Source organism: Misgurnus anguillicaudatus, chromosome 17 (assembly GCF_027580225.2).
Source record: "Misgurnus anguillicaudatus chromosome 17, ASM2758022v2, whole genome shotgun sequence".
Lineage (NCBI taxonomy): Eukaryota > Metazoa > Chordata > Actinopteri > Cypriniformes > Cobitidae > Misgurnus > Misgurnus anguillicaudatus.
The window spans coordinates 9808840-9836630 of record NC_073353.2 but is presented as its reverse complement, the minus strand read 5'-3'; the positions used below and the strand labels follow the sequence as shown (position 1 = coordinate 9836630).

The 27791-nt window shown below is 37.3% G+C and overlaps 1 protein-coding gene across 2 annotated transcripts; it reads right to left on the bottom strand.

Annotated features, from left to right (window-relative positions):
- htr1fa (5-hydroxytryptamine (serotonin) receptor 1Fa) lies at positions 1–26993 on the bottom strand. Of its 2 annotated transcripts, XM_055216267.2 has the most exons (3): positions 26783–26993; positions 5239–5363; positions 1–2486 (listed from the first exon to the last, which is right to left on the bottom strand). In XM_055216267.2, the coding sequence occupies exon 3, from the start codon at positions 2482–2484 to the stop codon at positions 1381–1383; it is 1104 nt and encodes a 367-aa protein (XP_055072242.2). In that variant the 5' UTR covers positions 2485–2486; positions 5239–5363; positions 26783–26993; the 3' UTR covers positions 1–1380. The 2 variants fall into 2 exon arrangements, with proteins under 2 accessions (XP_055072242.2, XP_055072243.2); XM_055216268.2 differs by lacking the exon at positions 26783–26993 and having other exon boundaries at positions 5239–6704.
- Positions 26994–27791: the final 798 nt, after the last annotated feature.

Sequence of the window (27791 nt, the reverse complement as noted above, 5' to 3'; positions counted from 1 at the left end):
CTGCTCTATGTCCACCAAAGCGTTTATTTCCAGAGGCCAGCATATTAAAAAAAAAATCCACTGGTCACCAAGAGTTAAAAAAATTTCAACTATGGTAAAAACGCTTCGCACGTTAATGTCACTTTTCACTCAGGCCCTGTTTACACGAGAACGCTCGAGGGTGAAAACGTAAAAATATTTTATCGGATGTGCCTTTCGTTTACACGATGACGCCGTTTTTGGGGCTTAAAAACGCAAAAAAGTGAAACCACCCTCCAGAGTGGAAATCTTAAAACCGCTCTACCATCGCGTTCCCGTCTAAATTGTACAAAACGCAAAAGTTTGCTCACGGTGGCTCTCGTTGCGTACGCGTTTACGTCACAGGCATGCGCCAGTTCAGGAAAATAACAACAAACATGTCGGATTATGTCCACATATTGGACCTTCAAGTTGCCATAGCAGCTCTGATAAATATACAAGAGTCTCTCCAGCAGATGTACGAAATATTCACAGCTAGTATTATATGATCAGAAAAGGCGCATTAATTACCTCTATCAAATTGTTGATGCACCAATTCGTCGGAGGCAAACCAGACGGCTTTGGACGCACCTGGGCGCACAAGGAAGAGTGTTGTACGCAGGCACGCGGACTTGGTGTTGTTGTATGTCAGTGCTTCACATTGCCACCTAGCCGCCTGGAGTGCACACTACATCGAATATCATACTTTTGCGTCACCATATGCACGCAGATTCCCCCCCAAAATGCTTGTATAAATGCAGAATAAAAAGTGATAATGCAACGCCACTTTGCGTTTTCTCTTCAGATCGTTTCCATGTAAACGTAGCCTCAGCCATCCAATCACAGTGGAGGAGGGGCGGGATAAATTCTAGACCAACCAACTGGTGCTTCGTACAGCAACAAATAAACAAAACACAAGTATCATAGCAACCAAGGCAAGCGCTCTGTGTTTTTAGAAGCCGTTTTTAGCCACGTTTAAACACTTTGGTGGACACGGGGTCTAAAGATCCCACTAGTAACTCTAGAGTAAGGCTTTGATGCACTTTATATATTAAAGGCGGGGTGCATGACTTTTCAAAAACACTTTGTAAAAGGGAGTTGGGCCGAGTACCAAAACACACTTGTAGCCAATCAGCAGTAAGGGGCATGTCTACTAACCTACCTGTGTGGGGCGGGTCTATCAAAAGAAGGTCCAGATTATATTGGGGTAGGGGTGTGTTTGTTTAGGTGATTTCAAATGTCAACATTGGCTTTCAGAGACCATGAACCCCGCCTTTAAAGTTCAGTGAGTACATACAAATAATTGATACTGTGTTAAAGAGTGCCAAGAGTATCTCTTGAGGGCGATGCACTGTCACACATGATGTAAATAATTCATTTGTGTTAGACAAAGTTCTTGCACTTGATTAACCTTTGAAAAGCCCTTTTAAAATCCTCATTAAAGATGGTGTAAATAAGGGGGTTAATGAGGGAGTTGATGTAACCCAGCCAGGTAAGAAAGTTGGACATCTGGACAGATCGGATGCAGGAGGTACAGATGTTAAAAATCACCTCATGGATAAAGAACGGCAGCCAGCAGATAACAAACGCCCCTAGAATTAGACCAAGGGTGGTGGCTGCCTTCCTCTCACGAGTGCTCGAGATGCGATGTCTCTTGATAGACCGGTCTCGACTAGACTGAGACTCGGGGCTTTTGGCAGCGATGCGCACTCTGTCACCTTCGGTGGAAGGTTCAGACACCGATTTCTCCGGGGGGCTCAAGGTGTCAGGAGTCGTCGGCTCTCTGTCGCTGCACCTCGGAAGCATGTGTCCATTCAACTCTGACTTGTTGAGGCAGCTGGACCCTCTCTTGTGGTAATGGGTTTTTGCTGCTCGATAGATTTTATAGTAAAGGATGAGAATCAGTATTAGTGGAATGTAAAATGCCCCAAATGTTGAGTAAAGCGTAAAGACGATGTGATCGTGTTTAATGATGCAGTCATTTTCGTCTTTGTTCTTATAGTGTCTCCAGAACAATGGCGGAAGAGAGATAACTATGGAGAGAAGCCACACCACAACGATCATGATGGCGGCCCGTAAGGACGTCCTCTTCATAGAGTACTCCACGGCGTCTGTGATGGCGCGGTAGCGGTCCACAGCAATAGCTGCCAGGTGCAATATGGAACATGTGCAACAGGTTACGTCCACACTTAACCAGATGTTGCACATCACTTGACCTATGTCCCACGACTCCTTCACAATGTAGACAATGCTGAAGGGCATAACTAATATGGCCACCAAAAGGTCGGTCACAGCCAAGGAGCAGATCAGGTAGTTAGCGGGATGGTGGAGCTTGCGCGTGACGATGATCGCTGTGATGACCAAACAGTTCATGGCGGTGGTCAGCAAAGCCAACACAGCAAGAATGAGAGTGAGCAAAATCAGACCCCAAGTGGTTTTAATGGGTTCGTCCGCAGATAAAGATCCATTTGTGTGGTTTGAATCCATGCCTAGGACAGAACAGCACACATTTAATCAGCGACAACATAAAGTTGATGATTCATCTCCTGATTCATTCAGCTGAGGAAGGTCTGATATTGATAGTGGTAATGAAGGCCTCATACATGAGGAAGGGATCACATTTACATCCAAATGGTAATTAATTAACATGTATAACTGCTTAAAGAAAAATTCATAAAAAAACTAAAAAAAAATTATAAAAAACTGCAAATTTACTCACCCCCATGTCATCAAAGATGTTTATGTCTTTCTTTGTTCAGTCGAGAAGAAATTAAGTTTTTTGAGGAAAATATTCAAGGATTTTCAATGCACTTAAAAATTGCAGTTTCAATGCTGCTTCAAAGGTCTCTAAGCGATCCCATAAGTGTATGATCTAGCGAAACGATCGTCACCAAAAAAACATTTTCACCAAAAAAATTAAAAAAGGCTTTTTAAATCACAACTTCTCTTCTTGCACTAGCTGTGTGATGCACCAGTGTGACCTTACGTAATCACAGAAAAATCACGCATAACGTCAGCGTTTACAAGTGTGGATAAAAAAAGGCGTTCAGACGTTGTTGTATTTGGAATAGGCATGGGCCGGTATAAGATTCTGGCGGTATGACCTTGAGCAAAAATACCACGGTTTCACAGTATTGCAGTATTGCCATTGCAACACTAAAATGTGTTATTTTCTAATGCCAGGTAAAAATAAAGCCTTTAAATTATAATATGCTTTCAAAAAATATATAATATTTGTGTACTGTATATGAAATGTAAACATCACATCAATCACATGACTTAATGATTTAATGAATTTTGTGTTAACATAGCTCATACTTTGAAGACGGTATCACAAAACATTTTAGTGGTTTTGAAACCTTGACTGTTTACAACCTCGGTACACCTTAAAACCGGTAACTGGCCCATGCCTAATGTGGAATGATACTAATTAATGTCTTTATGTCAGTTTATTGTTTAAAAAGGTCTGCAAGTGTGTGTTTCACATATGTAATGCGTGACCTTTCAACGTGATTATGTAAAGGTTGCGATGATGCATCACATGGCTAGGGCGAAGTTGTGTTTTAAAAGTATTTTTTATTTTTTGGCAAAAATGAAGATTGTTTCGCTAGATAAGACCCTTACGCCTCAGTTTAGAGTCCTTTAAAGCTGCATTGAAACTGTGAACTGTTGAGGTCCAATAAAGTGAATGGGCTCTATCATACACCCGGCGAAATGCGCAACACAAGTGTCTTTTGCTAGTTTCAACCCGGCGCAATTATAATTTTCACGTTTGCGCCACGTTGTTTAAATAGCAAATGCATTTGCGCCCAATTTTGCGCCCATGGGCGTTCTGGTCTGAAAACGAGGTGTGTTCAGGCGCATTGTTGGCGCGTTGCTATTTTGAGGCAATTAAAATAGACTAAGCCATTGACCAACAAAAACCTAGTCTAAAGTCAATGGTGCAATATGTTTTTTTGTTATTTAAAGAGCGTGTTAGAAATATGCGCCTATAAACGGGGCGACAACGCGGGTTTGCTTATCACATACATGAATGCGCAGCAGAACAAAAACGCATTTAAATATGAAAGATTAAAGGATTGAATGTAAAAGATTATTATTGAGTCTCTTGGACATAAATGAGGACCGATTATGAGACGTTAGAAGGCGTAAAAAGCTGATTTACCTGCAGCCTTGTAAGAAAATAAATGCTTTGCTTTAAACAAATGCATTTATTTTTAAATGTTTTTTTAAAATGCTACTACAGATTTATTGTATATGATGACTCTGTACCTGTGGATATGGTGAGATGAGAAACATTCTAAGTAATGCTTTATAAAAATCCCATGGTGCTGTCCGAGTGCTGAAACGGCTCTCCGCATGTTTGTAAATTCTTTATCTCTTGTTTGTATTTTTAGAGTACAAACCTTTTCTTGCATATTTGCAAATTATTTTATAAGATTACAATGATTATGTAGGATATCAATATATTTACAGCAATTAAAAGCCTACTATTTCTATGACTGAAAGAAAACGGCTTTTACAGGTTAAAAAAAAAAATTCAATAAAAATGAAAACAACAATTTTTTTACATTATTTAAACTGGTGGTCTTCTTCCTCCGCTTAGTTTTTCCGTTTACAAAGTCCGTCATCTAAATAGGGATTAGACATAGCGCCAGCGCAACTGGCTTTTAAAGGGGATGAGAGATAAGACTCTCATTAGTTTAATGCACATCACACCCCAAAACACACACATTACTCATTAGGAGAATATGAACAACCATTTTCGACCGTGCGCTAGGCGCACAAACCATTTTTCCTGTTGTTAAATTAGCAAAAGTGGCATCGGACACGCCCATTCACACCATGCGCTTTAGACAATGCGCTTAGATCGTTAAAATAGTGCCCGATATGGAGAAAAATCCTGGAATGTTTTCCTCAAAAAAAATTTACTTCTTCTCGACGAAACAAAGAAAAACATAAACATCCTGGATTTTAATTAAAGTGGAGTAATCCTTTAAATTTTCAGACCTAATAAGAAATAGTTACCGGTTAAAGAAATGATTTACTGCTTTCTGCATAAAATCTTCCTGATTCCTACATAATATAAAGAACATTCTGTGTAAAAGTAACCTTGATATCTTTAATATTGACTGAGTAAGGTGATGTCAAACACGGAAAGCGAAAATTGAGATCAAACTATGATGCTCTTAATCTCAAAATGTTATTACAAGACTTTTTTTAATTCATTACTGGTCATACCTGTATATGAGCTGCTTATTCATCTGACTGTTTATTCTGTCTGTGTACAGGACCTGGATGTCATCACAGCATTAAGCTCAATGATCATGACCACCAGGAGCATGCCATCAGTTGCCACAAAGCATCTAAAAGGGAAAAACAGTGTTAATATATATGATTGCAGAGCAGGAGAGTAAAAAGCTTGTGCGGCAGTGAAACCACTGATAACGGAGGAATATCAGTTTCTCCGATTTGAATCGCCTGAATTGTCTTTCAAAGGAAATTGGGCTAGACGGTGCCACAGAGTCCACACAAAAGAGCTCACGGGATACTTTGACTTATCTTATTCTCTTCAGTATAATGATGAGTCTGACCAGCTGGTTCATTTTCATTACAGCTATCAAGTATCTGTCTTTTCCATGGACCTGACAAAATGGGTTACTCTCTGCTGGATGCAATACATCGTTTTTATAACTTACATACAATAAGGGTAAACGTGTGAGAGGGGCTAATAAAAATCATTGTACTGAAGCACACCGCATGCTCCTAGACCTTGTCCACGCATCTGCTCTGCCTGAGAGATGTGGTGGTTGTCATAGAGACTCACGAGGATGGGCTTTTGGAGGAGAAAGGCTAGATACCACAAAATTGATTTCAAATACATCACAAGCCCATTTTCGGTGTATTAATTAAATTTATGTAAGCCCATACATAAGTATTGAAATAACTCATGGAGACTGGCACACATCTACATGTTATCTAAAATCAGCTGCCTTTTTAATACAGTAGATGCATAATGAGGAAGACTAGTTCATAGTAACATGTTTCTCTAGCTCACTTAATATGGCATTACATTAGAAACACAAAGTTTGTGGGTTCAATTCCAGGTATGACAGAAATGCATAGCTTGAATGCATTGTACTGTAAGTCACTTTGGATAAAGGCATCTGCCTAATGCATGCCAGATATAAATAGGGTTGGATATCGAGAACTGGTTCTGTTTTAGAATTGGTTAAAAAAAACGGGGAATCGATATGATCGATTCGTTTATCAATTCCTGACTTTTTCAGTCATTCTCGCACGGCAAACATCAGTGAGCGTTTTACAGTATTTATCTGCCAGGACCTACAACGAACCTTCTTTAGATTCAACACATGCGCAGTACATTACACTCGGCACTATGACCACAATTCAAAAGTTTGGTTAAACTATTAGAATATTTCAAGGATTTTTCGTGTAAGGAGGCAATACCTCTAATATGATGAAACATTTGCTTCAACATGGCATTAATCTGAAGGAATGTTTAAATCTCCCAGCCGTGAGTCCTTCTACAGCGCACCAGATACAGCTAAAGTTTGACGTTCCTTTTTTACAGAACGCAATAAATCTGCTCTAGAAATTACAGCGCACCATTCCACGCAATGTAAACAAACAATGGCGGCGCGCTGAGTACACAGAGTCCTAGTTTCCCTCATCTACGTTGTACTTCGTGATTAACAAACAAAACAAATAATAATTTAATTGCATTGATAAACCTGTGATGTTTTTCTGTGACGGGAAAAAAATGTAAGCCATCAGCATCTAATAATTTACGCGAGAGGCACTCGGGAGACGGGTGCTTGTTCTCCCGACAGCATCAAGCTTCTCATGCTAACACATTAACCCCAGGGGATCTTATGAAAAACTTTCCATTATTTTACTCAAAGTCAACGAAAATCGAGCAGGACCAAAACATTTTACAGCTGATCGCTGTGAAAAATGCTAAGCTACGACCAGTGGCGGATGCAGAACGTGACATATGGGTGGGCATGGATTAAGTCCGGGTGGGCCTGAATCTATGGGTGTCACTTTTGAATAAGAAACTATAACAAGTCTATAAAATTCGTCAAAACTTCAGGAATTACAAGCGTATTGGTGTGAACACTAATTTAAACAGCATACACACACACACACGAACTGCACGTCACATTTTTGACATTATTGATATACTTTAAATTGTAATGCAACATGACATTAATTAAGCCTTTTTGGTAAAAAAAAAAAATTATTGGGCTGTCATAGCCTACAAAAAAAAAGAACCTTCACACAGTGACAAGAAATATAAATGAACACAAAAAACCTAATACTTTTTAAAATAGCTTATTAAAACTGTTTAAATAAATTAAGCTACTAAATGCTTAAAATGAAGCTTCTAAAATCATATTCTCTTCATGCAAATCATAAAATATATTTTCGTTCTCGCATATTTAAGTTAACTTACTAAATAAAGAAAGAAAAAGGGAATTGCTAGAATAATGTTTGACTCTGAGGTTAAACGAAATGACAAATAAATAAACATTTAATATACTTTTGATGAGCATAAGAGCAAGCGGGTAGCCTACGCGTGAAGAGCGGAGCGCGCATATCAAACGTGAACACGAAAGGAATAATGGGTTTAATTATGCTTTCACTTTATTTCCTGACAGTTTTACTTGTTAGTGGGGATAGTAATGACTAACAAGATGACACCGAATTACATACAATATAATTACCTAACTAAATCTGAGAGAATGCAAACACAATACAATATTTTTTCCTCGCCCGACGGGCAGGGCGTAGATACATTTCCGTAGCCCGACAGGAATTTGCCATATATAGCCCCGGGACTTCGGGGTAGCGATTTTGCGAGCCCTGCATAGGTTTGTTTCGTAGAAAGACTTTCTTTAAAGTGAATTTCATTTTGTATAAATTGTTTCTTAATATTAATCAATGTTTAATCAAACAATTGCCTCGATTTAATAAATAAGAAGCAAACCAAGAACGTCTGTGGTGTGGATTGAAGTGAACCCACTATATTTCCGCAGCCTACGTCTTTCTGCTTTTAATGCATTTCTTAAATTAATGTCTCAATTACACAGTAGGCTTATAGGTTGTTATGATAGGCTATTTGTTCCTTAAAAGCAATAGGCTATATTGTATAAAGTGTAGCAATAAACGTGGCGTGACATAAAGTGCTGAGTTAGAGAGCTGGTATCAAACAACATCACTGTGATCAGATCTTTTCTTTCTATTTTTTACCCCGCTGTCATATTTGTTGTGTGTTTATGTTATTGAGAGGAAAGCGCGCAGCACATATTTATAACGTGTTGTTATTCAAAATACGTTTTCCACTTGCTTGCAAAATAAGTTCTCGGGAATATTTTTCTCATTAGAACCATAATGTAACGCAACATTCAACTTCTTTATAATAGTTTTTAAATAGTTATCAGGCTTACTTATAATTTTACTGTTTTTAACATAACATGCCATAGATAAAATACACCATATGAAGTAGTATCCATGTCTAACTATACACAGAGTACTATTTTTTTACATTTCTGATTGGGCGGGCCAGCTGTCAATCTGGGCGGGCCCAGGCCCGTCCAGGCCCGCCCATAGCTCCGCGCCTGGCTACGACAAGTATAACCGCAGCAATGACAGTGACAAAGTAAGTGTTTTTATTAATGCCATTAATGTTTATTTTTTTAATCAGTGTGTACAACTGTTCAACTAAAGTATTATAAAATGGCAAAGATGAATGCACATTTGATTCAATAGATTTCTAGCATTTTGAAAAAAAATGTCATGGATTTATTGCATTTTGTGGAAAAAAAGAATTAGTTTTTATAATAAATCTTTGAAAATCAAGTTATGGATTTGAATTTTTTATGTTTTTATAACCTAAAGATGCTATGTGAACAGCGGCGTGTTTACCCTTTTGGGGGCCCTATGCAAAGTCCAAGAACCAAGGCCCCCCATGCCCCAGCATTGCCCAAGGTTTTTCAATTGAATTGCACAACAATAATATTCAGTATATAGAATTAAGTGAGATATATATATATATATATATATATTTATTTTGTTTTATTTAAAAAATGTTTCGCACCCCTCTCAGATATATCTTTTGCTTGCAAATGTCTTATAGGATGTATTTAAAACAATGTAATTAATACTGCAACTTCAATGTCTGACATCTTACTAAAAAAACTAAATGAGGAAAAAGAGGAAGCATTAGATTATGATTCAGACTGATCTAACAAATTGACCTAACAAACAACAGCAAACAACATTGTAAGTTGGTTTTTGCTTGAATTTATAGATGGGAATCACATAACTCTCATGTTCATATTGCAAAAACAAACTTACTGTGAGATACAACAAGCATATAGACTAGACATACACTAAAGATGATATTTTAATGACAATGATGAGATACAGAATATGACACCCTGCGTGGTGTCTTTATCATGTCTATACCTGTACGAGCGAGCGTGGAACAAAATATGTTTGTCACTGATGAAACCAAACCACCAATCACAGGATTGAAGCCCAAAGTCTTTAAAGTAAACTTGACCATCGAGTGAATGTTGTGCAGTTACGAGAGCACAGAGAGAGTCACGCAAGCGCTCATTCCAGCACTTGTGTGGCGGCATTTGTGCGCGCTGAGCAGAGGTGCGCTTTCCCGTAGAGTCTCTCATGAAGGAGCCTATATGTGCCCTCGCGAGGATGTGCGCAAATATTATTCTGCGTGCATACTTGCACATCTCTCGCTCGTGCGTGCTTTATCCGTGCCTTAGATTTGGGTCTGAATAAACGTAACATACTTTCGCACACCTTGTGGCCAGCAGGGGCCCCCCAAGCCCGCAAGGCCCTACGCAATTGCATGGTTTGCGTGGTAGGTAAACACGCCACTGTATGTGAAAGTTTGTAACAGAAAATAGTGGTTTTCATTTTGTCACTTTCTTGGTATAGAAAACATGTTTTTACTGAAATTTGTCAAAATGGATTTATTGCGTTTTGGAACCAAACTCTTCAAATATACCCCTGCCACTTACTGTATAAATGGTTTTGTGTGGATCACAAATGAGAAATATGTTACTGTCACGAAGTGACTTTTTTAGGGTGGAACTAAAAATGATGGAGATTGGTTCCGCCCGGACCACAAACCTCAAACACCGATTACTTCCGGGAACTCCGGGAAAGAAATCAGGGCTTCATCGATCGCAGGTGTGTCAACGAGCGTGGCGATCGCGGATTGGACAAAGAGGAGAAGAGGAGGAGTATAAAGAGAGCCTCCGAAACGTCAGAGGTTGCAGTTTATTCTAGCCGATCTGGCGAGAGAGTTGGAGTGTTTGAGCGAGTGCAGCGGAAAGAAGGCAGAAGATATTGTTGGCTGGGCGAAGAAGGAATTTAGGAATTGGCAAGAACAGCGACTGGGCTGAGTATATTTGGCTAAATACTTACCTGTGAAACGACCTATGCAAATGTGTAACAAACTCTGAGTGATTGCAAACATGAGGAGTCACCGTAAGTGTTGCTGAAGGAGGCCGTCCAGAGATAGTCATACGACAGCGGGGAGATTGCCCGGTAGCTGGAAAGAAGAGGAAACAAGGTCTAGTGTTAACAGCAGTGTGAGTAACCCAAATAATCGCTTAACAGCATAATATCCTAGAGTGAACCATTCAGTGAGTCTTTTGTGAGTCATAGCATAGCATGTGAGCGGCCCCACTGTGGAAAGGAGTTGTGGGTGAGCCGGAAATAGCGAGTGAATGAAGACGCAGGGGTGTCGTGACGGCGACGTCTACATCTGACCATTCGCTGAATCAGTGTCTAACGGATTTCCAGGACGAGTCCCCAGTCAGTCGTGGTTGTGACCCTAATTCACCTAGAGTGTGTGGAGTGCAGTGGGTGAGTCTTTGTCCTTTGCCGTGAGTGTATACACATGAAAATTGCCTTGTTGTGCTGTGTCAGTTTCGTCAATAACCACCTTTAGGCTGGACGAGCCTCTGTGAAAGAAGTGGACATTGAGGCTGGCGAAGTAAACATCTACGTTTATATGCCGTTGGCGACATCCTGATCTTTCTCCCCCACGGAGGCGGTGGTGAGATAACCAAACCAAGTAAGAACAGTATGTGTAAAGTGGGAAGTATTAATAGTATGAAGTTTGGCTGCTGTAGGAGGAAATCAGCTGTGTGCGTAACATTACCTGCTGTGGAGTCTCTTCAAAGGTTCGCCCCTGTCTAGATCTCTTGCCCTGTCGGTTGAAAGAGAGGAGAGGGAAGCATTCGATCCACTCAGTGTAGAACACCCAGGGTGGAACATCTTACCCCAACTTACCTGTGTGGTGACACCAGCGAAGGCCGTGTTCGGCCCAACGCAGCAGCTCTCATCTCTATCAGCCTTGTTGTTGAAGCCTCGAAGAAGGTCAACGCCTGACGTCCATCTCCTCATAAGGTCTGTGAGTTACATCTACTTCCTGCTCTCTGTATATTCACCATAAGCCCACCGCCAAGTATAGTCTGTGGTGTGACATACTTACCTTATGCCAAAAGCTAACGTCAGCATATTGTGTTGTACGCCCGCCTGAATGCCCAAGTGAAGCCCCAGTTACGTCCATGTACTTACCTTATGCCAGAAGCTAACACCAGCATATTGTGTTGTACGCCCGCTTGAATGCCCAAGTGAAGCCCCAGTTACCTTTAACATACTTACCTTATGCCAGAAGCTAACGCCAGCATATTGTGTTGTACGCCCGCTTAAATGCCCAAGTGAAGCCCCAGTTACCTTTAACATACTTACCTTATTCCACCAGCTAAAGCCAGTATACAGTGTTGGACATCCGTTTGTACGCCCAAGTGAAGTTCCTGTAGTCCCTTACTGTACTTACCTAAAGTCCAAAGTTAGTTCCAGCATATGGTGTTGTACACCCACCTGTGTGCCCAAAGAAGCCCCAGCTGCCCGTTTATACGCTGACGTATTTCCCTACTCACTGGCATATTCAAATAAAGACCTAGCTGCTCTGTGTATACTTACAAGCCCAAGTAAGCTCCTGAGTTCCCTTGTATACTTCCCATATTGCCTTGTACACTTAACTGTATGTTCCAGCGCAGATCTCGTGGACCCTTCTGGAGTACTTACCTGTGCGTTGACCGGCTCCCACTGACACAAAGTAGCTGGAATCTCTAGACCCCACCGGTACGGTAGAAGTTGGTCCCAGCAGTCGTTGTGCAATCCCACTGTACTCTTCTGCAGGAGAAGAGTACACCTGCCGGGCAGCATCAGAGTTTGGCACCGGTAACAACAGGTACTGATTGTACTCACATCCTGATACTTACTGATTGTGTCCTTTACGCCCAGGGAAGGAGAGGGCCCGGACCGCCTCCCTGCAAATCAGGAAAAGAGGGCACTGCGTGAATAAGCTGTTTAACGTCGCACAACTGAAGGAAGAGAGAGAAAAGGGGTCTACCTGAGATTTCTGCGACAGAGTCCGAGCGACTCAAGAGTGTCACTCTCCGCCCGGAGAATTGGATTTTAGCCTCCCTTTCCCCCCTCCCCAAATACCTTTTTAAATAATTTAATAAAGCTTGTTTTAATATTTACTTACCTTCTCTGTGTGTCTGGCCATTGGAGTGCTCTTGGGACCTCCTCGAGGTGGAAACTAGGAAGGGGCGTGGCTCACGACATCTGTGGCCCGCTCCGACCTGTGACATTACACTTGCCCTGGTCTCCATTTATTGAACATTTTACAGCAAGAAATCTCTCCTCCTGATGCTATTATATATTGACTTAATGAAATTTACAGAAATTAAGCTTTGAAATACATTTAGAGCATGTGGAGTCCATATGATAAGAATATGCGGTGTTCAAAGTCATATCATGCAGATGCTTTCAACTGATCTATTAGCACCAGATATCAACCAACTCAGCAAAGAGATGTTGTTGAGTCTACCAACCAATGAAGTGATTTAAGTAAAAGAGTTACAGTAACTCTTTCCTCGCCATTGATGAGTTATCTCGTTATCCATTTTATAAAAAAACTGAAGCAAAAACAAATTCAAAGACAGTTTAAACTCTGTGTATGTTTTGATCTTCATTTTGTATCTGATCTCTAACAACAAAATTCCTTTACAAAAATGCAATTATTTCAGCTTTTTGCTCAATATTGGGTATTTTTAAAGAAACCTCTCATATTTTAAGAAAACAAACAAAATAGGATGAAAGGAGGAGGATTTTTTCCCCCCTTTTGGTTGTTTGTCTGAAAGCAGAGGGTCTGTTCTTTGATTTGATATATTTGTATGTTTATATATTTATAGAAGAAAAATTTCCTGGAAGGCATTATGTGAAAATCACGAAAAATGCTGGCGGGGAATGAGGGAAACTGCTTATATTGACCAGACAACATCCCACTGATGAGAAAATGTTTCAGACTGAGCCTTTAAAGACACTGTGAAATGATTCGTGAGCCCACTTTTCTTTCCTCTGTACTGTGTGTTTAGTGTTGTCAACATGTCAGCACATCACTTTCCCAGTGATTGGCTCAAAAATATACCAATAAGCAAAGACGGCAGCATGCTGATATTCTACTACAACTAGGAACGGTGAATGCTAATGGATAACTTTATCAGACATCTTTGATCTTTGGTATTAGAAGAGCAAATCTTCTCAACCAAGAAGTATTTTATTCAATACCAATGTGGAATATTTTTGTTGTGTTTGAGAGAAAGACTGTAAATTTATAAGAACACTATAGCATATATATATATATGCATTAATAGTCATAAAATTTTAAATTTTATTTAATAGTGCCTTTCGGATAAATATATCCGATTATACGGTATAATTCTTTTGTATGTACATAACCCATATTTTTGTTGTGATATTGTTTTATTTGTCCTTTTGCCTTTACATTCCAGCTCTTTCTATGCATCTGTATGTGTGTAAATCGACAGTCTAAACCTGCGCCACTGTGCTCAGACTTCCTTAGCATTTGCTTTTCCTGGCTACACATCACACTCTCTTAGTAGCTTTTGCATGGAGATTCTCTTGGGGTTGTCAGAAATAATACAAAAAGGTGTGTGACTTTGAACAATTTTGCAATATTTATAGTGGAACTTCTTGAAAATTCTTACTAGTTCAAAAAGACTTTATCATGATCCCTGAAATATACAGCTACACCTCTAGTTCACCTCCAGGAGTTGCTACACAAAACTAAGAGCAAAGTGGACAACTGTTCAATTATTCATCATGTTGATTCAGACGGCATAATGGAAAACAAATTCAATAAGAAGCACTTGTCAATTTCTATTACACAAAGTAGGATAAGAGCGGATGCCTATTAAAAAAGCTTTTGATTAGTTTGAATTAATAACCACAATGACATGGGTGATTAACAAACAAAACAAAATGATTTCAAAATAATTAATTGTCTTAAAAAGAATGGAATGGAATGCAAAATTGTATAGTAATGATGAATTAAAATGCAACACGCCAACACTATCTCATGAGAATTCATATTTTACAAGACCGTAAGTTTTGGTACGATTGATACGAACTGTATTTAGCCTTATATACAATTTTTATTCTGTGCATATTAATTAAAGGTGGAAAACGTTGAATTCGCCACTAGATGGCGCCAAAACGGCAATAACAACAAATGACGTAGATTAATGGCGCTCTGAAGCAGCGTGGAATTATGGGATTTGTTGTGTTTAACTCAACCGCTGATACGGACTACCGGCACATCCGGGAACTTGTCGGTAAATTTCGTCACCGCCCCTTTTTGGGGGGAAAACAAACTAGGCTTCTCATTGACTTCCATACAAAATAGCAGAATAAAGCAACGTTTGTACACAGCCAGCAGGCGTAAATAAATTACACAAATTAAACATGTTGAGTAATTATCTGTCCACCCTGCCTGCCATAGAGCGCGAAAGATACATTAACACATTTAATTTGGTCAATATATAAAAACATGTCCCTTTCATTCTCACAGCGTCAAAATTGTGAGTGTGCTTGTAGCAGCTAGGAGATTGCTCAGGTTGCAGCAACAGTACAATCCAGTTAAAAGTTGTTCCATCACTGAAATAATTTTAGAGACATTATTTAAAGGTAAAAAAATTTTTTTTTACATTTGATAAAATATGATTGTTCATCTCACATTTCCAGTATGCAAGTCCATATTTATCAACTAAAAAAACTTTCTCTGATTGATGTGTATCTCTCTGACAATGCGTGGCATCAAATATATTTGGATACTTCCTCCACATTTATATGTGCCATTGCATTAGGTAACAAAATATTAAACCAATTAATGTTTGATATAAAAATAAACATTTTTTCAAGTCATACGTTATATGAAAAGAATCTGTGAGGTTTTAAACATTGTTTGTTGCCTAACTATAACATATCTATACTGCAAAAAAGAAGACAATTGACAAAAAAGTGCATCACCTAAAGAGTTCATATTACCTCAGAGGTATATACGAGTACCGAATGTTATATTACATATTACATATTATGACCTTGGGAGCATTGTTTGACCATTTGTTTTGACAGTGTACTGTACGGTTAATGCTTTTGTATGGTTACACTTCTAGGACACCTGTGTGAACTTTAAGACCACTGACTTCAAAGAACCATTAAAATCCCTTTGAGACTGGTTGGTTGAAAGTAAATGCAAAAACAACTCAGCATGTTGTTTGTAATGCCACTTCGTTTGATATTTGATGTTATCTAATGCAATACAATGCATACTTTATAAAGCTATATCTTTATCTTTAACAAAGCTTAATACGCTAGCCTTTAGATAAATATATATTTGTTTACTTTAAAATATATTTTTTACCAAGAACATTCAGAACATTGCTTTCACTGATAAGTTTTGCACTGAACACAACAGCTTCTTTGTTTGAAGAGAAAAATATGCAAAGAAAAACACAGAACAATGCTCAGGCATAAACAGCCTCTGAAAATTACAGGTGCATTTTTCATTTACATATTCACTGCAGTGAAAGGACAAATACATTTAACACATAACAACCGCCTGCCAGAGAAACTACATAGCAAACAAGTACTGCGTGTTTCACAAAGTACTTCCTTTTGTAGCCTCCATCAATATGTAATAAAATATATAAAAAATCTAAAATGTTAATTCTGAAATATGGCCATGATACAAGACGTTAATGTCTAGCATTGCAGAAAGATCTCATATACAGTGCCTATAGTAGAGGGATGGAAAATGACATGGTTGATGAGAGTGCTTTCTCTTCACAGCAGGTACTAATGAAAAAGATAACAGTGCCACTTTACTTAATGTAACAAGTGATGTCAACACAGCCAGGGTGACATGATTGCAAATAATTACAATGAAGTGTATGAATGATAACTGGAAACAAATTCCAAAAGGCCATAGAAAAAAGACGGTTAAACATCAAGTGAAAGTCAGTATAATTGTTCTCTGCTTTCATTTGAAAACTGTATTTTTCTTTATATGTGGAGAACACAGTGTGCAACACTACAACAAACTCATGTGGACTGTTAAAACTACTGTAAAATCAGCACTCATAATGATAACAGTATTCTAATAGGAAACTGACATTGTTTTACAAACACAAAGCTTCAAGGACAAACGAGTAATTCTACATTGATGGTTACAAATGCTGTCTCACACAATGAGATAGCAAAACATCTGTGTATGTGATTCTATTATATATGAACTTATGATGATTTATTCTTTAACATATATCACGGACATTACTGCTGCATACATCTTGAACTTTAGAAGAACCTTTCTGTGGCACAAAAGCTTCTTTGTGGTGATAAAGGTTTTTCGGATTATAAAAAGGTAAGAAAGAAATGATTCTTCAAAGAACCTTTGACTAAAAATGTTCTTCTATAGCTTTATTTTTAAAAGTGCAGTGCATAGACAATTTTTGAGTTCTATAGACTTTTTGTGTCCTTTTACCACTAGCCAGACCACTGAATAAATACAGATTGAATGTTCACTTTGGTTCATGTGTGTAACTGCGACAATGCACATGCGTCATGAAACCGTCTATAAGTATATTGTTATTACAATAGAGATTGTTGTTTTTCTTAAAGTACACGTATTTCATTGCCAAAAAACAACGTAATTTTGTGTATTTTGTATAATACAATGTGTTTGTGTGGTTTATAGTTAAAAATCACATTATTTTCCACATACCGTAAATTTTTTAGCCGTACATTTCTTGAAACGCACTGATTTTGTACAAAACTCATCGATCTGAAAAGCCAACACATTCTCACTTCCAGTGATGCCACAGTTACTTTGAAAAAGTAATCTGATTACTGATTACTGATTACTCCTTTAAAAAGTAACTAAGTTACTTTACAGATTACTTGATTTTAAAAGTAACTAAGTTAGATTACAAGTTAATTTGTTAGTTACATTCCAGTAGCTGCCAACACCCCCACTGCCTCAACATTAAAAATGACAACCGGTTTTGCCAACACTCACTTTATTGGAAGTGCATTTTTAACAGTAAAGTCAACAATGTATCTCCTGACATTTTAAGTTGAACTGTTGTGTTTTAAAAAACTAATATATATATATATATATATATATATATATATATATATATATATATATATATATATATATATATATATATATATATATATATATATATATATATATATATATATATTAGGGCTGTCAATAGATTAAAAAAATTAATCTAGATTAATCGCATGATTTCATGAGTTAACTGCGATTAATCGCAAATTAATCGCACATTTTTATCCATTCTAAATTTACCCTAATTTAACACTTTTCAGGTTTTTAATATTCTAATCATATATACATATATAGATGCTTTATGCAAATGTATGTTAACAACAGCCTGTTTACATTTTTAACAGGATCATCAGCCATACGAATTTTCCTTTAAGAAGATTTTTCTTTCTCCATTTTTGTTTGCTGCTGCATCATTTGTGACCTGTACTGGCAAGTTGAGTCAGAATGAGCTAATTTTAAAAAAAAATTGTTGTTCATATTTTGACATTCTCTATTAAAACATAGAACAATGCATAATTTGTTGAAATATAACAAAATATGACAGAACTACACCTGTTTGAAGTTGAAAGAGTCAAATTACCACAAAATTACCACATCCATACATTAAATTAACACATTAATACCTTAAAATCACTGGTAAAACTAATAGATTTAGCACACACAAAGCAAAAACATCATCAATGTATGTTCAACTTTTTTTCCTTTTGTTTGATTGACATTGAGACAGACTGCTTAAAATCTAAGTGATCTAATATAATGTTACACATCAGATAGTTTTACCCAACAGTTAACCAAACATTTACTTAAAACATAACAGATTATAGAGCCTACCTGCGTGAATTCTTATCAAAACAGATATTTGTAAAACTGTAATTTTGTGTAGATGTCTATATATCCAGGTCGCGCACTCGCGCGTCTATGTGCACGCGCTTCAGATGTCAGTCAGTCAGCGTGAGGGGATCGCTTTTGAGTCTTGTCGCTCTTAATAACTCTTAAACATTAATCAGGTACCGAACTTTAATGACTCTCTTAATGACTATTTTAAGATCAAGCAGGTCCTGCAGTCTATTTTATAAGTCATGCATAAAAGCGAAACCAAAATTAATTGAGACGCATTTTTGTAGAAGATTAAGCATTAGGAGGACGCAGGAGGACGGTAACGTTACACCTCTCAGACGTATAAATAAAGATCATATCAGATGTCCAACGAACATTTAGAGCATTGGATTTGGTAGACGATTTGCTTAATGTTCTTATTTCTATGAAAACCTTTTACTCATTTAGAGAGAGTCACATTTGTCTGCGTCTCTGTTCATTCAACTATGGGGTGGACCAAGGGTCAAACAGAAATTGCGCGTTGCGTTAATCTCTGTTAATAAAATTAGTGGTGTTAAAATGAATTTGCGTTAACGCGTTATTAACGCGTTAATTTTGACAGCCCTAATATATATATATATATATATATATATATATATATATATATATATATATATATATATATATATATATATATATATATATATATATGAGTCTTTCTTGACTTCACTTAACATAAATACGGTTGAGCAGGGGCCATTTTCAGAAAAACTTAATTTTAAAAGTTAATGTTTTAGACAGAGATATATTTTTTTGTGGTCAATAACTCACAAGTGTGGTCTATCAAAACCAGCTGGAATTTTGAACAAATGTAAAACGACTTCTGTATAATTTCACTTTAAACAAGAGTAGTGAATTGACAGCAGGGACGAAAGTAACACACAGGTGGGTCAAAAGTAACACAACAAAACATGATAGATTTTTGTATTACACTTGTTTTTATTAAATATATATTACTATGACCTCTTTAATATGTAACTGCAAACTTATTTTGTCATTTATCTTTGTAAAAAATAATTAAATTACATTTTTATTTTAAATTTCAGTTTTATCAAATGTTTCAAAAGCAACCAACAGTACAAACTTAAATTGCTGAGACTAAAAAAAATTCAATAGTTTGAACACTATTAAAATAAAAATAAATAAAATTAGAATAATATCAATTTTTTACCATATTATACACAGTATTAGCAGCGGGACAAAACTAACAAGTGTTACTTTTGACCCGACAGGATCTACTTACTCTATAAACTCGACTTACTTTTATTTTGAAAAACTGAGAAGTCTTCAGGATGTTATATACTAAATACCTTTGTAACACATGAAACGAGAAAAACAACGCGTTGTAAGAAAAAAAGACCGCTTTTGGAATGTACTTATCATGGTTGAAAACACAGTTCTGGATCTACACGTGGAAATCGGTGAGTAAATAACGCGATATTTGTCAACTCTTTCAGAGGTTATGTGCTAATATGCTGTCATAGTGAGATTTAGATGTTATCAGGGCTCGGAGAAAATCGCTTTGTAACTTTCGTTCTTCAACTCTCCCACACTTACTGGTTTTGCACTGAAGTCCAGCTTTTGTTGTTTGGGTAGTGGATGAACTCCTGCTCACTGTCTGCTTCGCATCACCGGGTGGGACTTGCTCTTAGTTTGACTGTCTGCGCCGTGCCGCGACTCCAAATGTTTGTTTTTTTTATTTGACGTAGTGTTTTTGTAGCTGCATCTCTCTTCTCTCTCCATTGTACGTTGTTTACGTTTGTGTCGCTTACACGTGACCTGAATTGTCCTCGTGCTGAAAACGTGACTTGTCGCACACCTGACTTCACTTCCCGAGACGCAAGAAGAAATATACAAGAAAATATATATTTTACTAAGGATAATTTCAAAAATAGTAACGCACAGTGACTTGGATAAGTAACTTTAATCTGATTACTGGTTTGGAAATATTAACGCGTTAGATTACTCGTTACTAAAAAAAGTGGTAAAATTACCGGCATCACTGCTCACTTCCCAAGGCGTTAAAATCTGAAGCATGTTCAAACGCCTTCAGCGTCAGTATGAAGACGCAAAGGGTGCCCCTATGCGTCACTATATCGACGAAATGGGAACTCCGTTGCTTTCATGCTAATCCCTCAGCGTCGGACATAGACGAAAGGGAATCCCAGAAGGTGAAGCCGTCACTTATGCGACGATTGGCGGGATCGTGCCGCTTCTGGACGGTGGCTACTCAATTTTTTTCCAATTTTTAAACCATTGTCGCTTGGGGTTGGGGTTAGACTTGGGGTTTGGATGTCAGTTTGTTTATACTTTTTGTCTTCTGATTTTTAAGCCACTGTTGCTTGGGGTTAGGGTTTGAGTTCCGGTTTGGGTTAGGATGTCTGTATTGGTTTATACTTTTTGTCTTCTGATTTTTAAACCATTGTCTCTTGGGGTTAGGGTTAGAGTTGGGTTTGGGTTAGGATTTAATTTTATGTAACAGAAAGTCGTTCTAACCCCAGCCCCAGGCGACAATGGTAAAAAGTTTGGAACAAAAATTGAGTAGTTACCGTCCAAAAGCGGCATGATCCTGCCTATCGTTGCATAACGTGACGGCATCACCTTCCGGGATTCCCTTTTGTCTATATCCAAAGCTGAGGGATTAGCAGCATGAAAGCAACGGAGTTCCCATTTCGTCCATGTGGTGATGCATGGGGGCACCCTTCGCGTCTTCGTGCTGGCGCTGGGGGCGTTTGGGCATGCTTCAGATTTTGACGCCTTCGGGAGTGAGAATGGGTTGGAAAAGCTCTGTGTCCCTGATTGGCCAGCTAATCTGTACGTTGTGATTGGCTTGAATACCTCTGACGTCAGCCAGAAATGTGAAGCTCCTTACCATGTTTGAAAGATTCGGTCACAATGCAATGCTGACCGAAGGAGTTTACATTGGGGTTTGTACCTTTTGCATATCGTTAACATGTACTAATACCTACCCAGTCTCACAAGGTTTTGTGCATTTTTTTTTTGTGTAACTTTTTTCGTGATATTATCACGAATTTCCAATTTTTTTGTGATCGTATAACGAATTTCTGTTTTCGTGATTATCACATATTGGTTACTCAACTGCTTTTTCCTATTTTTAAACCATTGTCGCTTCGGTTTAGGGTTCGATTTTGTGCTTGCATTTGAATGTCACTTTATATATTGGTTTATACTATTTTTTCTGATTTATTTTTTTATATGTCGCCTGCCGTTAGGGTTAGAGTTGGGTTTGGGTAGGGATGTCATTTTATGTAAATCTAACCCTAAACTGAACTGACAATGGTAAGAAAATAAGACAAAACAGTTGAGTAACCAATACGTGATAATCCTACCCAGTCTCCTGAGGATTGCGTATAAATAGCACGAAGTGTAAAACTCATGCAATACATACGCCAAATTCCACTTTGGCGTGCATATGATACGCAAGTCCTTCCCATTCACTTACATTTTTTTCTGTTTTTTAAACCATTTTCGCTTGGGTTTAGGGTTAGATTTTCGTTCTACAATCACAAAAAAAAACGCGGAAATTTGTGATAATATCACAAAAAAAAGAATAAAAAAATATGTGACTATATAACAGAATTTCGTGAGACTGGGCTGACTAATACACACTTACACACCAAAGGACATGTAAAATCGTGATTCAGACCATAGGTGCTTTTTAACACCACGAAAAATGTAGCATTCTCAAGCCATATAGGTTCCCACTGAAATAGGTTTTAAGAAAAGCGACGTCCACATTTTGTTCTCCAACAAGTCACATCATAGACAGGAATTTAAAACGTTAAAGTGCTAATGTTAAAACGATGGCCACTTGTGATCAACACCTTAGCAGTTATTTGGTGGAATGATCATCTAAGAGTGGCGAAACATTCAATATCCAATTTTGGAAGTCGACTAAAAAGTAAGATTACTTTTTATTTCTACAACGATTTGGTGTAAAATTGAATAAAACAACAAAAATTGCATTACTATAGGTTCAAAGTAGGACTTTTAATTCTATAAAGGTTTTCAGATAGAAATGTTACCACAGTTGTTGTACTGTAGAGTACTGTCAATTTCCTTTATCATCTGAGTAGAGGAAAATGGCATTGGATAGTGTCCCATTTTTATAGCTCCAAAAAGTGCATCTATCCATCCATCAAAACATCCATCGTTACTGTTATTAAATGTCTTCTGAGTTGAAGCGATGGGTTTTTGTGACAATGGGTCAGAGGAAAGTCCCTGCCGCCTGACCTCAGCCCTCTCGTGAACACACATATATACGGCTGTAGTGTAAAGTTTGAAGTCCTTACACAAACCCATCGCTTTGCCCTGAAAGACATTTAATAACTGTATGTATTAGTTTATAATGGATGGGTGCACTTTTCTGGGCTTTAAAAATAGGGCACTATCCAATGCCATTATAAAAAGAGCCGAGATATAATTAAATATAACTCTGACTGTGATTAAATAAAAGAAGAAAGTCATATACACCTATGGCTTGGGAGGCTTGGTCAGGATGTTATTTAATATAATTCTGACTGTGTTCAGCTGAAAGAACAAAGTCATATAAACCTAGGATGGCTTGAGGGTGAGTAAAATATGGGCTAATTGTCATTTTGGGGCGAACTGTTCCTTTAGGGGTCTTGGAGAGTGGATGATCATTAATGACTGCTGCACATCTTCAACAGCGTTTTCATTATTCATATTAAATTTGTGTGCAATGCCCGAGACGAGAGAAAATTCAGTGACAGAGAGACGCCATTCTTTGTGTCAAGGTATTAACCATTAGGGGTTCTGTTCTCAGAAGAGGTCAATGTTTCTTTGTAGCATGTCAAAACTTAAGCTGCCGCTATGCAATTAACATTACTCAAAGATGCCTGGAGATTGTAGGCTATTTTTGTTACACATGTTCAGTAAAAAATCTTCACGGGAATATGCTTCCTGTTGTCATTTATGAAGCCAGTGACATGGAAATCGGCGAGACAATAGGACGTTAAACAGGTCTGTTTACTTCGATCAAAGCGATGCAAAGCAGGTAGAGGGCATTATTTCTTCCTTTCAACTTCTTTATAAAACCTGCTCTGCAAAACATGAATGGACTTCTGACTGTTCCTGTCACAATGGAAAATTTTGAGTACAGTTTTGGCTTTTGTGTCTGAGGACACACAAGCCTACAATTTGTTCTGTTGCATTCATAAAACCACAGTTGAGAGACTCGGGGGAAACATTTCATTGATTTTGACTTGCAATTCCAACACCTAGAACTGTGAAATCACATAAACCAGATACTATACATCTCTAAGGAGTGGCAATAATTTGATTCAATTATTTTTCTAATAAAAAAAACATTAGATTACATTAGAGACGATTAGATAATGTGCTCCTATATATAGCAGTAGTAGAGGCATTGTGTTAGCGGCACAAAAGGTCATGGGTTCGTACCCATAGCATGCACATACTGGATAAATAAATAAATAAATAAATAAATAAATAAATAAATAAATAAACACCTCGTAATGCACAGTAAGTCACTTTGGAGAAAAGCATTTGCCGAATGTGAATATTACATAATAGGTTAACATTGGAAGTTTTTATAAGGGTCTCGGAAAATGTGAACTATTTTTATTGACTTCTTTGTCAACTGCCTTAATAGAATTTTTCTCATTAATTTTCTCAACATGAAGTTTTTACACTATTAAAAGTTAGAAGCCAAGAAAAAGCCTACTGTAGCCAGCTTTAAGATTAATTACAATATTAAACATTTTATTCTAATATAAAATGACAGGTATACTGTACTAAATAAAAAGACTATATACTTCAAACTAAATCAAAAGAGAATAAACTGATTCTATGAAGTATTGTAAATTATGCTACAATAAACTTTTTTCACTCTTAAAGGAACAGTATGTAGGATTGTGGCCAAAACTGGTACTGCAATCACAAACTTGTGGCTAAAACTGGTACTGCAATCACACAACTGGTGGCCAATACACAAAATGACAACATAAACATCAGTTGAGGGCTGCAAATCCACTTTTTAAATGACAATATCCTGGCCAGACAACTGTTGTCAGTGATATAAGTATTTGAAATGAAAACAATTTCCTAATGTATAGTGACATATCAAGGCCATTTTATGATTAATTGATATTAATTTCTTACATACTGTTCCTTTAAAGGTAAGTAGTCCACCCAAAATATGGCTCCTATTGACGTTTTATAATAGAAATAAAAAATACTATGGTCAAGTAAATGGGGACCATTTTTTGGGTGAACTGCTCCTTTAAAAATAAAGGTGCTTAAAAGGTTTGTCACAACGATACCATAACAAGAACCTTTTTTTGGTTCCTCAAAGAACCAATCAGTCAAAGGTTATTAGAAAATAATAAAATAATTTCTTCATAATATAAAGAACCTTTTTGAAACAGAAAGGTTTTTCAGATGTTAAAGGTTCTTCATGGTTCTTCCTCTCTGGCATTGTGAAGCACCTTTATTTTTAGGAGTATACTGTGGATGACATCACACAGAATGTTGGCTTCTACAAAAGCTGCATCCTTTAATAATGTCATTTTTAGGTTAATACATAATCATTAAAAATGTATTTGTTAGAAAAAATGGTCAAAATAGCTGTCACTGGGGCACTCCCCTATAAAAAGGTCACAATATGTAGCATTGGTGGAGATATGTACCTGTGAGGTACCAATTCGAGGTGCTAATATGACCCTACAGTATACCTCTGAGGTACTAATAGGAACTCTGTACTGTAGGTGCAATTGTGTACTTTTTGAAAGGGTACCATCCTTGTGAAGGGACCCATTTTTTTTACTATTTTTGACAGTCTACAGAACCCTCTCTGACATATAGATTATCTAGATTATCCTGTCAATATTCTTATCAATTCCTGTCATTTGCTATATATAAACAGCAAGAACCATATAAATGATTGTATTAACTTTGTATTTAAGCTACAGTACTCTTCTTTTATTGCAATAACTGCAATATTTGCTTCATTTTTTTTAGAATAGTGATGTGTAGGTCGAATGAGCAAAATAGTAGGAACTGCACATGTATAAAGCAAATAAATATTGCTTCTGCATTTCCTGCATTTCACTGTACATCATTTTTCTCTGTTGATAGATGTTTTTTTAAGCATCCGATCATAAACGTTTTGGTGGTTATAAAAATATCTTACCACAGGATATCACCTAATCTTCCATGCCATCTGTAAGGCAATAAGAAACAGTGGTTTCACAGCATCATTCTAGTCAAAACACATGGCTGCAAGTCTTCTCAGTACAGGAACTCAGACTTGTGTGAAATGACAAACATATTCAAAGCCTATGTTGACAAATGCTCTTCTGCGACGTATCTCATTGTGACTCATTGTTCTTGGATACATTCCAGATTTATTTTCCTCTTAAACAACCGGGAAGCATGGAGAATTCTGAGGTAGCACATCATCAATCATTTGCATGACATGGCATGGCATGGAAGATTAGGTGATATCCTGTGGTAAGATATTTTTATAACCAGCAAAACGTTTATGATCAGATGCTTAAAAAAACATCTATCAACAGAGAAAAATTATGTACAGTGAGTATTTGGCTTCTCTCAAGGTTTGAAACGCAGAAGCAATATTTATTTGTTTTATACATGTGCAGTTCCTACTATTTTGCTCATTCAACTTACATATCAGTCAAATTAATACAGCTCAAATATTAGTACTGTGTATTTATAATAATAGTAATTCATATAATTCACCTGCCATGAATCCTGATACAGTAGAGATCACCTTAGGAATGTTAACATTCAGCCTTCTCATATGCTGTCAAGTAAACATGAACTGTGGCATATGGCATATAGCATACAGTATTACTTAAATTACAATTCACCAATATGCATGGTGAAGGCTGTACTGTAGTTAAGTATGCAACGGATGATCTTATAATTCATAATTATCTCAAAATGAACTTAAATGAAGCATCTGATAATTACGATCTAATAAAGCATTTTACCAAACTCATCGTTCTCACGAGATAAGATACTGACCGAAAAAATATTACCACAGTATTTCAGTTGCGAGATAAAATCATTACCACATCGGTTTTTGAGATGTAGTTTCATTTAAAACTGCTTATTCGACTATTTCATTTTTGTTTTAGTACAATTTAACATTCCAGGGCAACATCAGTGCATTTCTATACAAGCAACAGTGCAAACTTTTTTTTTTACAAAATCGTCGAAATATCAGAGGATCTTTTGAAACCCATAGCCTAGTTTAAAAACCAAAGATGCAAAATAAACGTAAAATTTACACTAGAAATCACTTACTGTACGAGGAGTGTTGAAATAAAGGCATTCCTGTGTTGCAATGTGATATATCTGGACACGAGACAGATGTGTTTCTCAGGTGCACATGAAAACGCTCGCGCTCTTACTGACAGCTGATTCGACTTCACGCCCCGCGCGCAGCGCAACGCCACGCGCAAGCACGGACGCACAGAGACAGTCGTGTACACGAGCTATAGACAACTAGGTACTGACTGGATAATCTTTTAATATTAAAGTGCCTCTGTTGTCTTGCATGTTAAAAAACTCTAGTTTCCAAAAACATTAAACATAATAAAAAATGATTAAATGTCAAAGTAAATGTCACATGCAAAATGTTTCATAGTTATATCTGTTGCATGATCTCTCTCTCTCTCTCTCTCTCTCTCTCTCTCACACACACACACACACACACACACACACACACATTTAGTATGTTTTATTGAACAATTGTGTCCTTACAGTAAACAACCAATAAGCTAATACCGCCATGAATGTAAGTCAAGCTGCATTCATGGTACCCTAATTCATTGGCACAATGAACTAATCCTAAACTTACCTTGCTAACCAACTAAACCGGCTTCATGGTCTATAGTTTCTGTCAGTCTGTCATTCTTCTTTTGTGTTGTGGTGCTTTGTTTAAGAAAGATCATGCAGGCTGAATTTACAACTTGAGAATTTTATCCAGCCTTACTTTGTGGTAGGAACCCATGCAGGTTTTTTTTACTGTTTTATGTAATAAACACAAAAGTTGTGAGCTTATGGTGTTTTTTGCCATGTGCTTCTATGTCTTGTGTCTAGTCTTCAAGCACATGGCTTTTTTATTAGTTTTTTTGTGCAATATTCTCTCATGTCTTGCGTCTTAACCCTGCCCACTTGTTTTCCCATTAATCATCTGATTATCTGTTCATTTGTCCCACCTGTTGTCCCTTGTTTTTCTTCTTATTTTCCTCCCTAAACCACCCCCATGTCCTGTGTTTTCTGTATGTATTCATGCCTTGTTGTTTCTAGT

Excerpts from the sequence above, each read along its gene's own strand:
- htr1fa (XM_055216267.2), bottom strand. The coding sequence starts at position 2,484 with ATGGATTCAAACCACACAAATGGATCTTTATCTGCGGACGAACCCATT.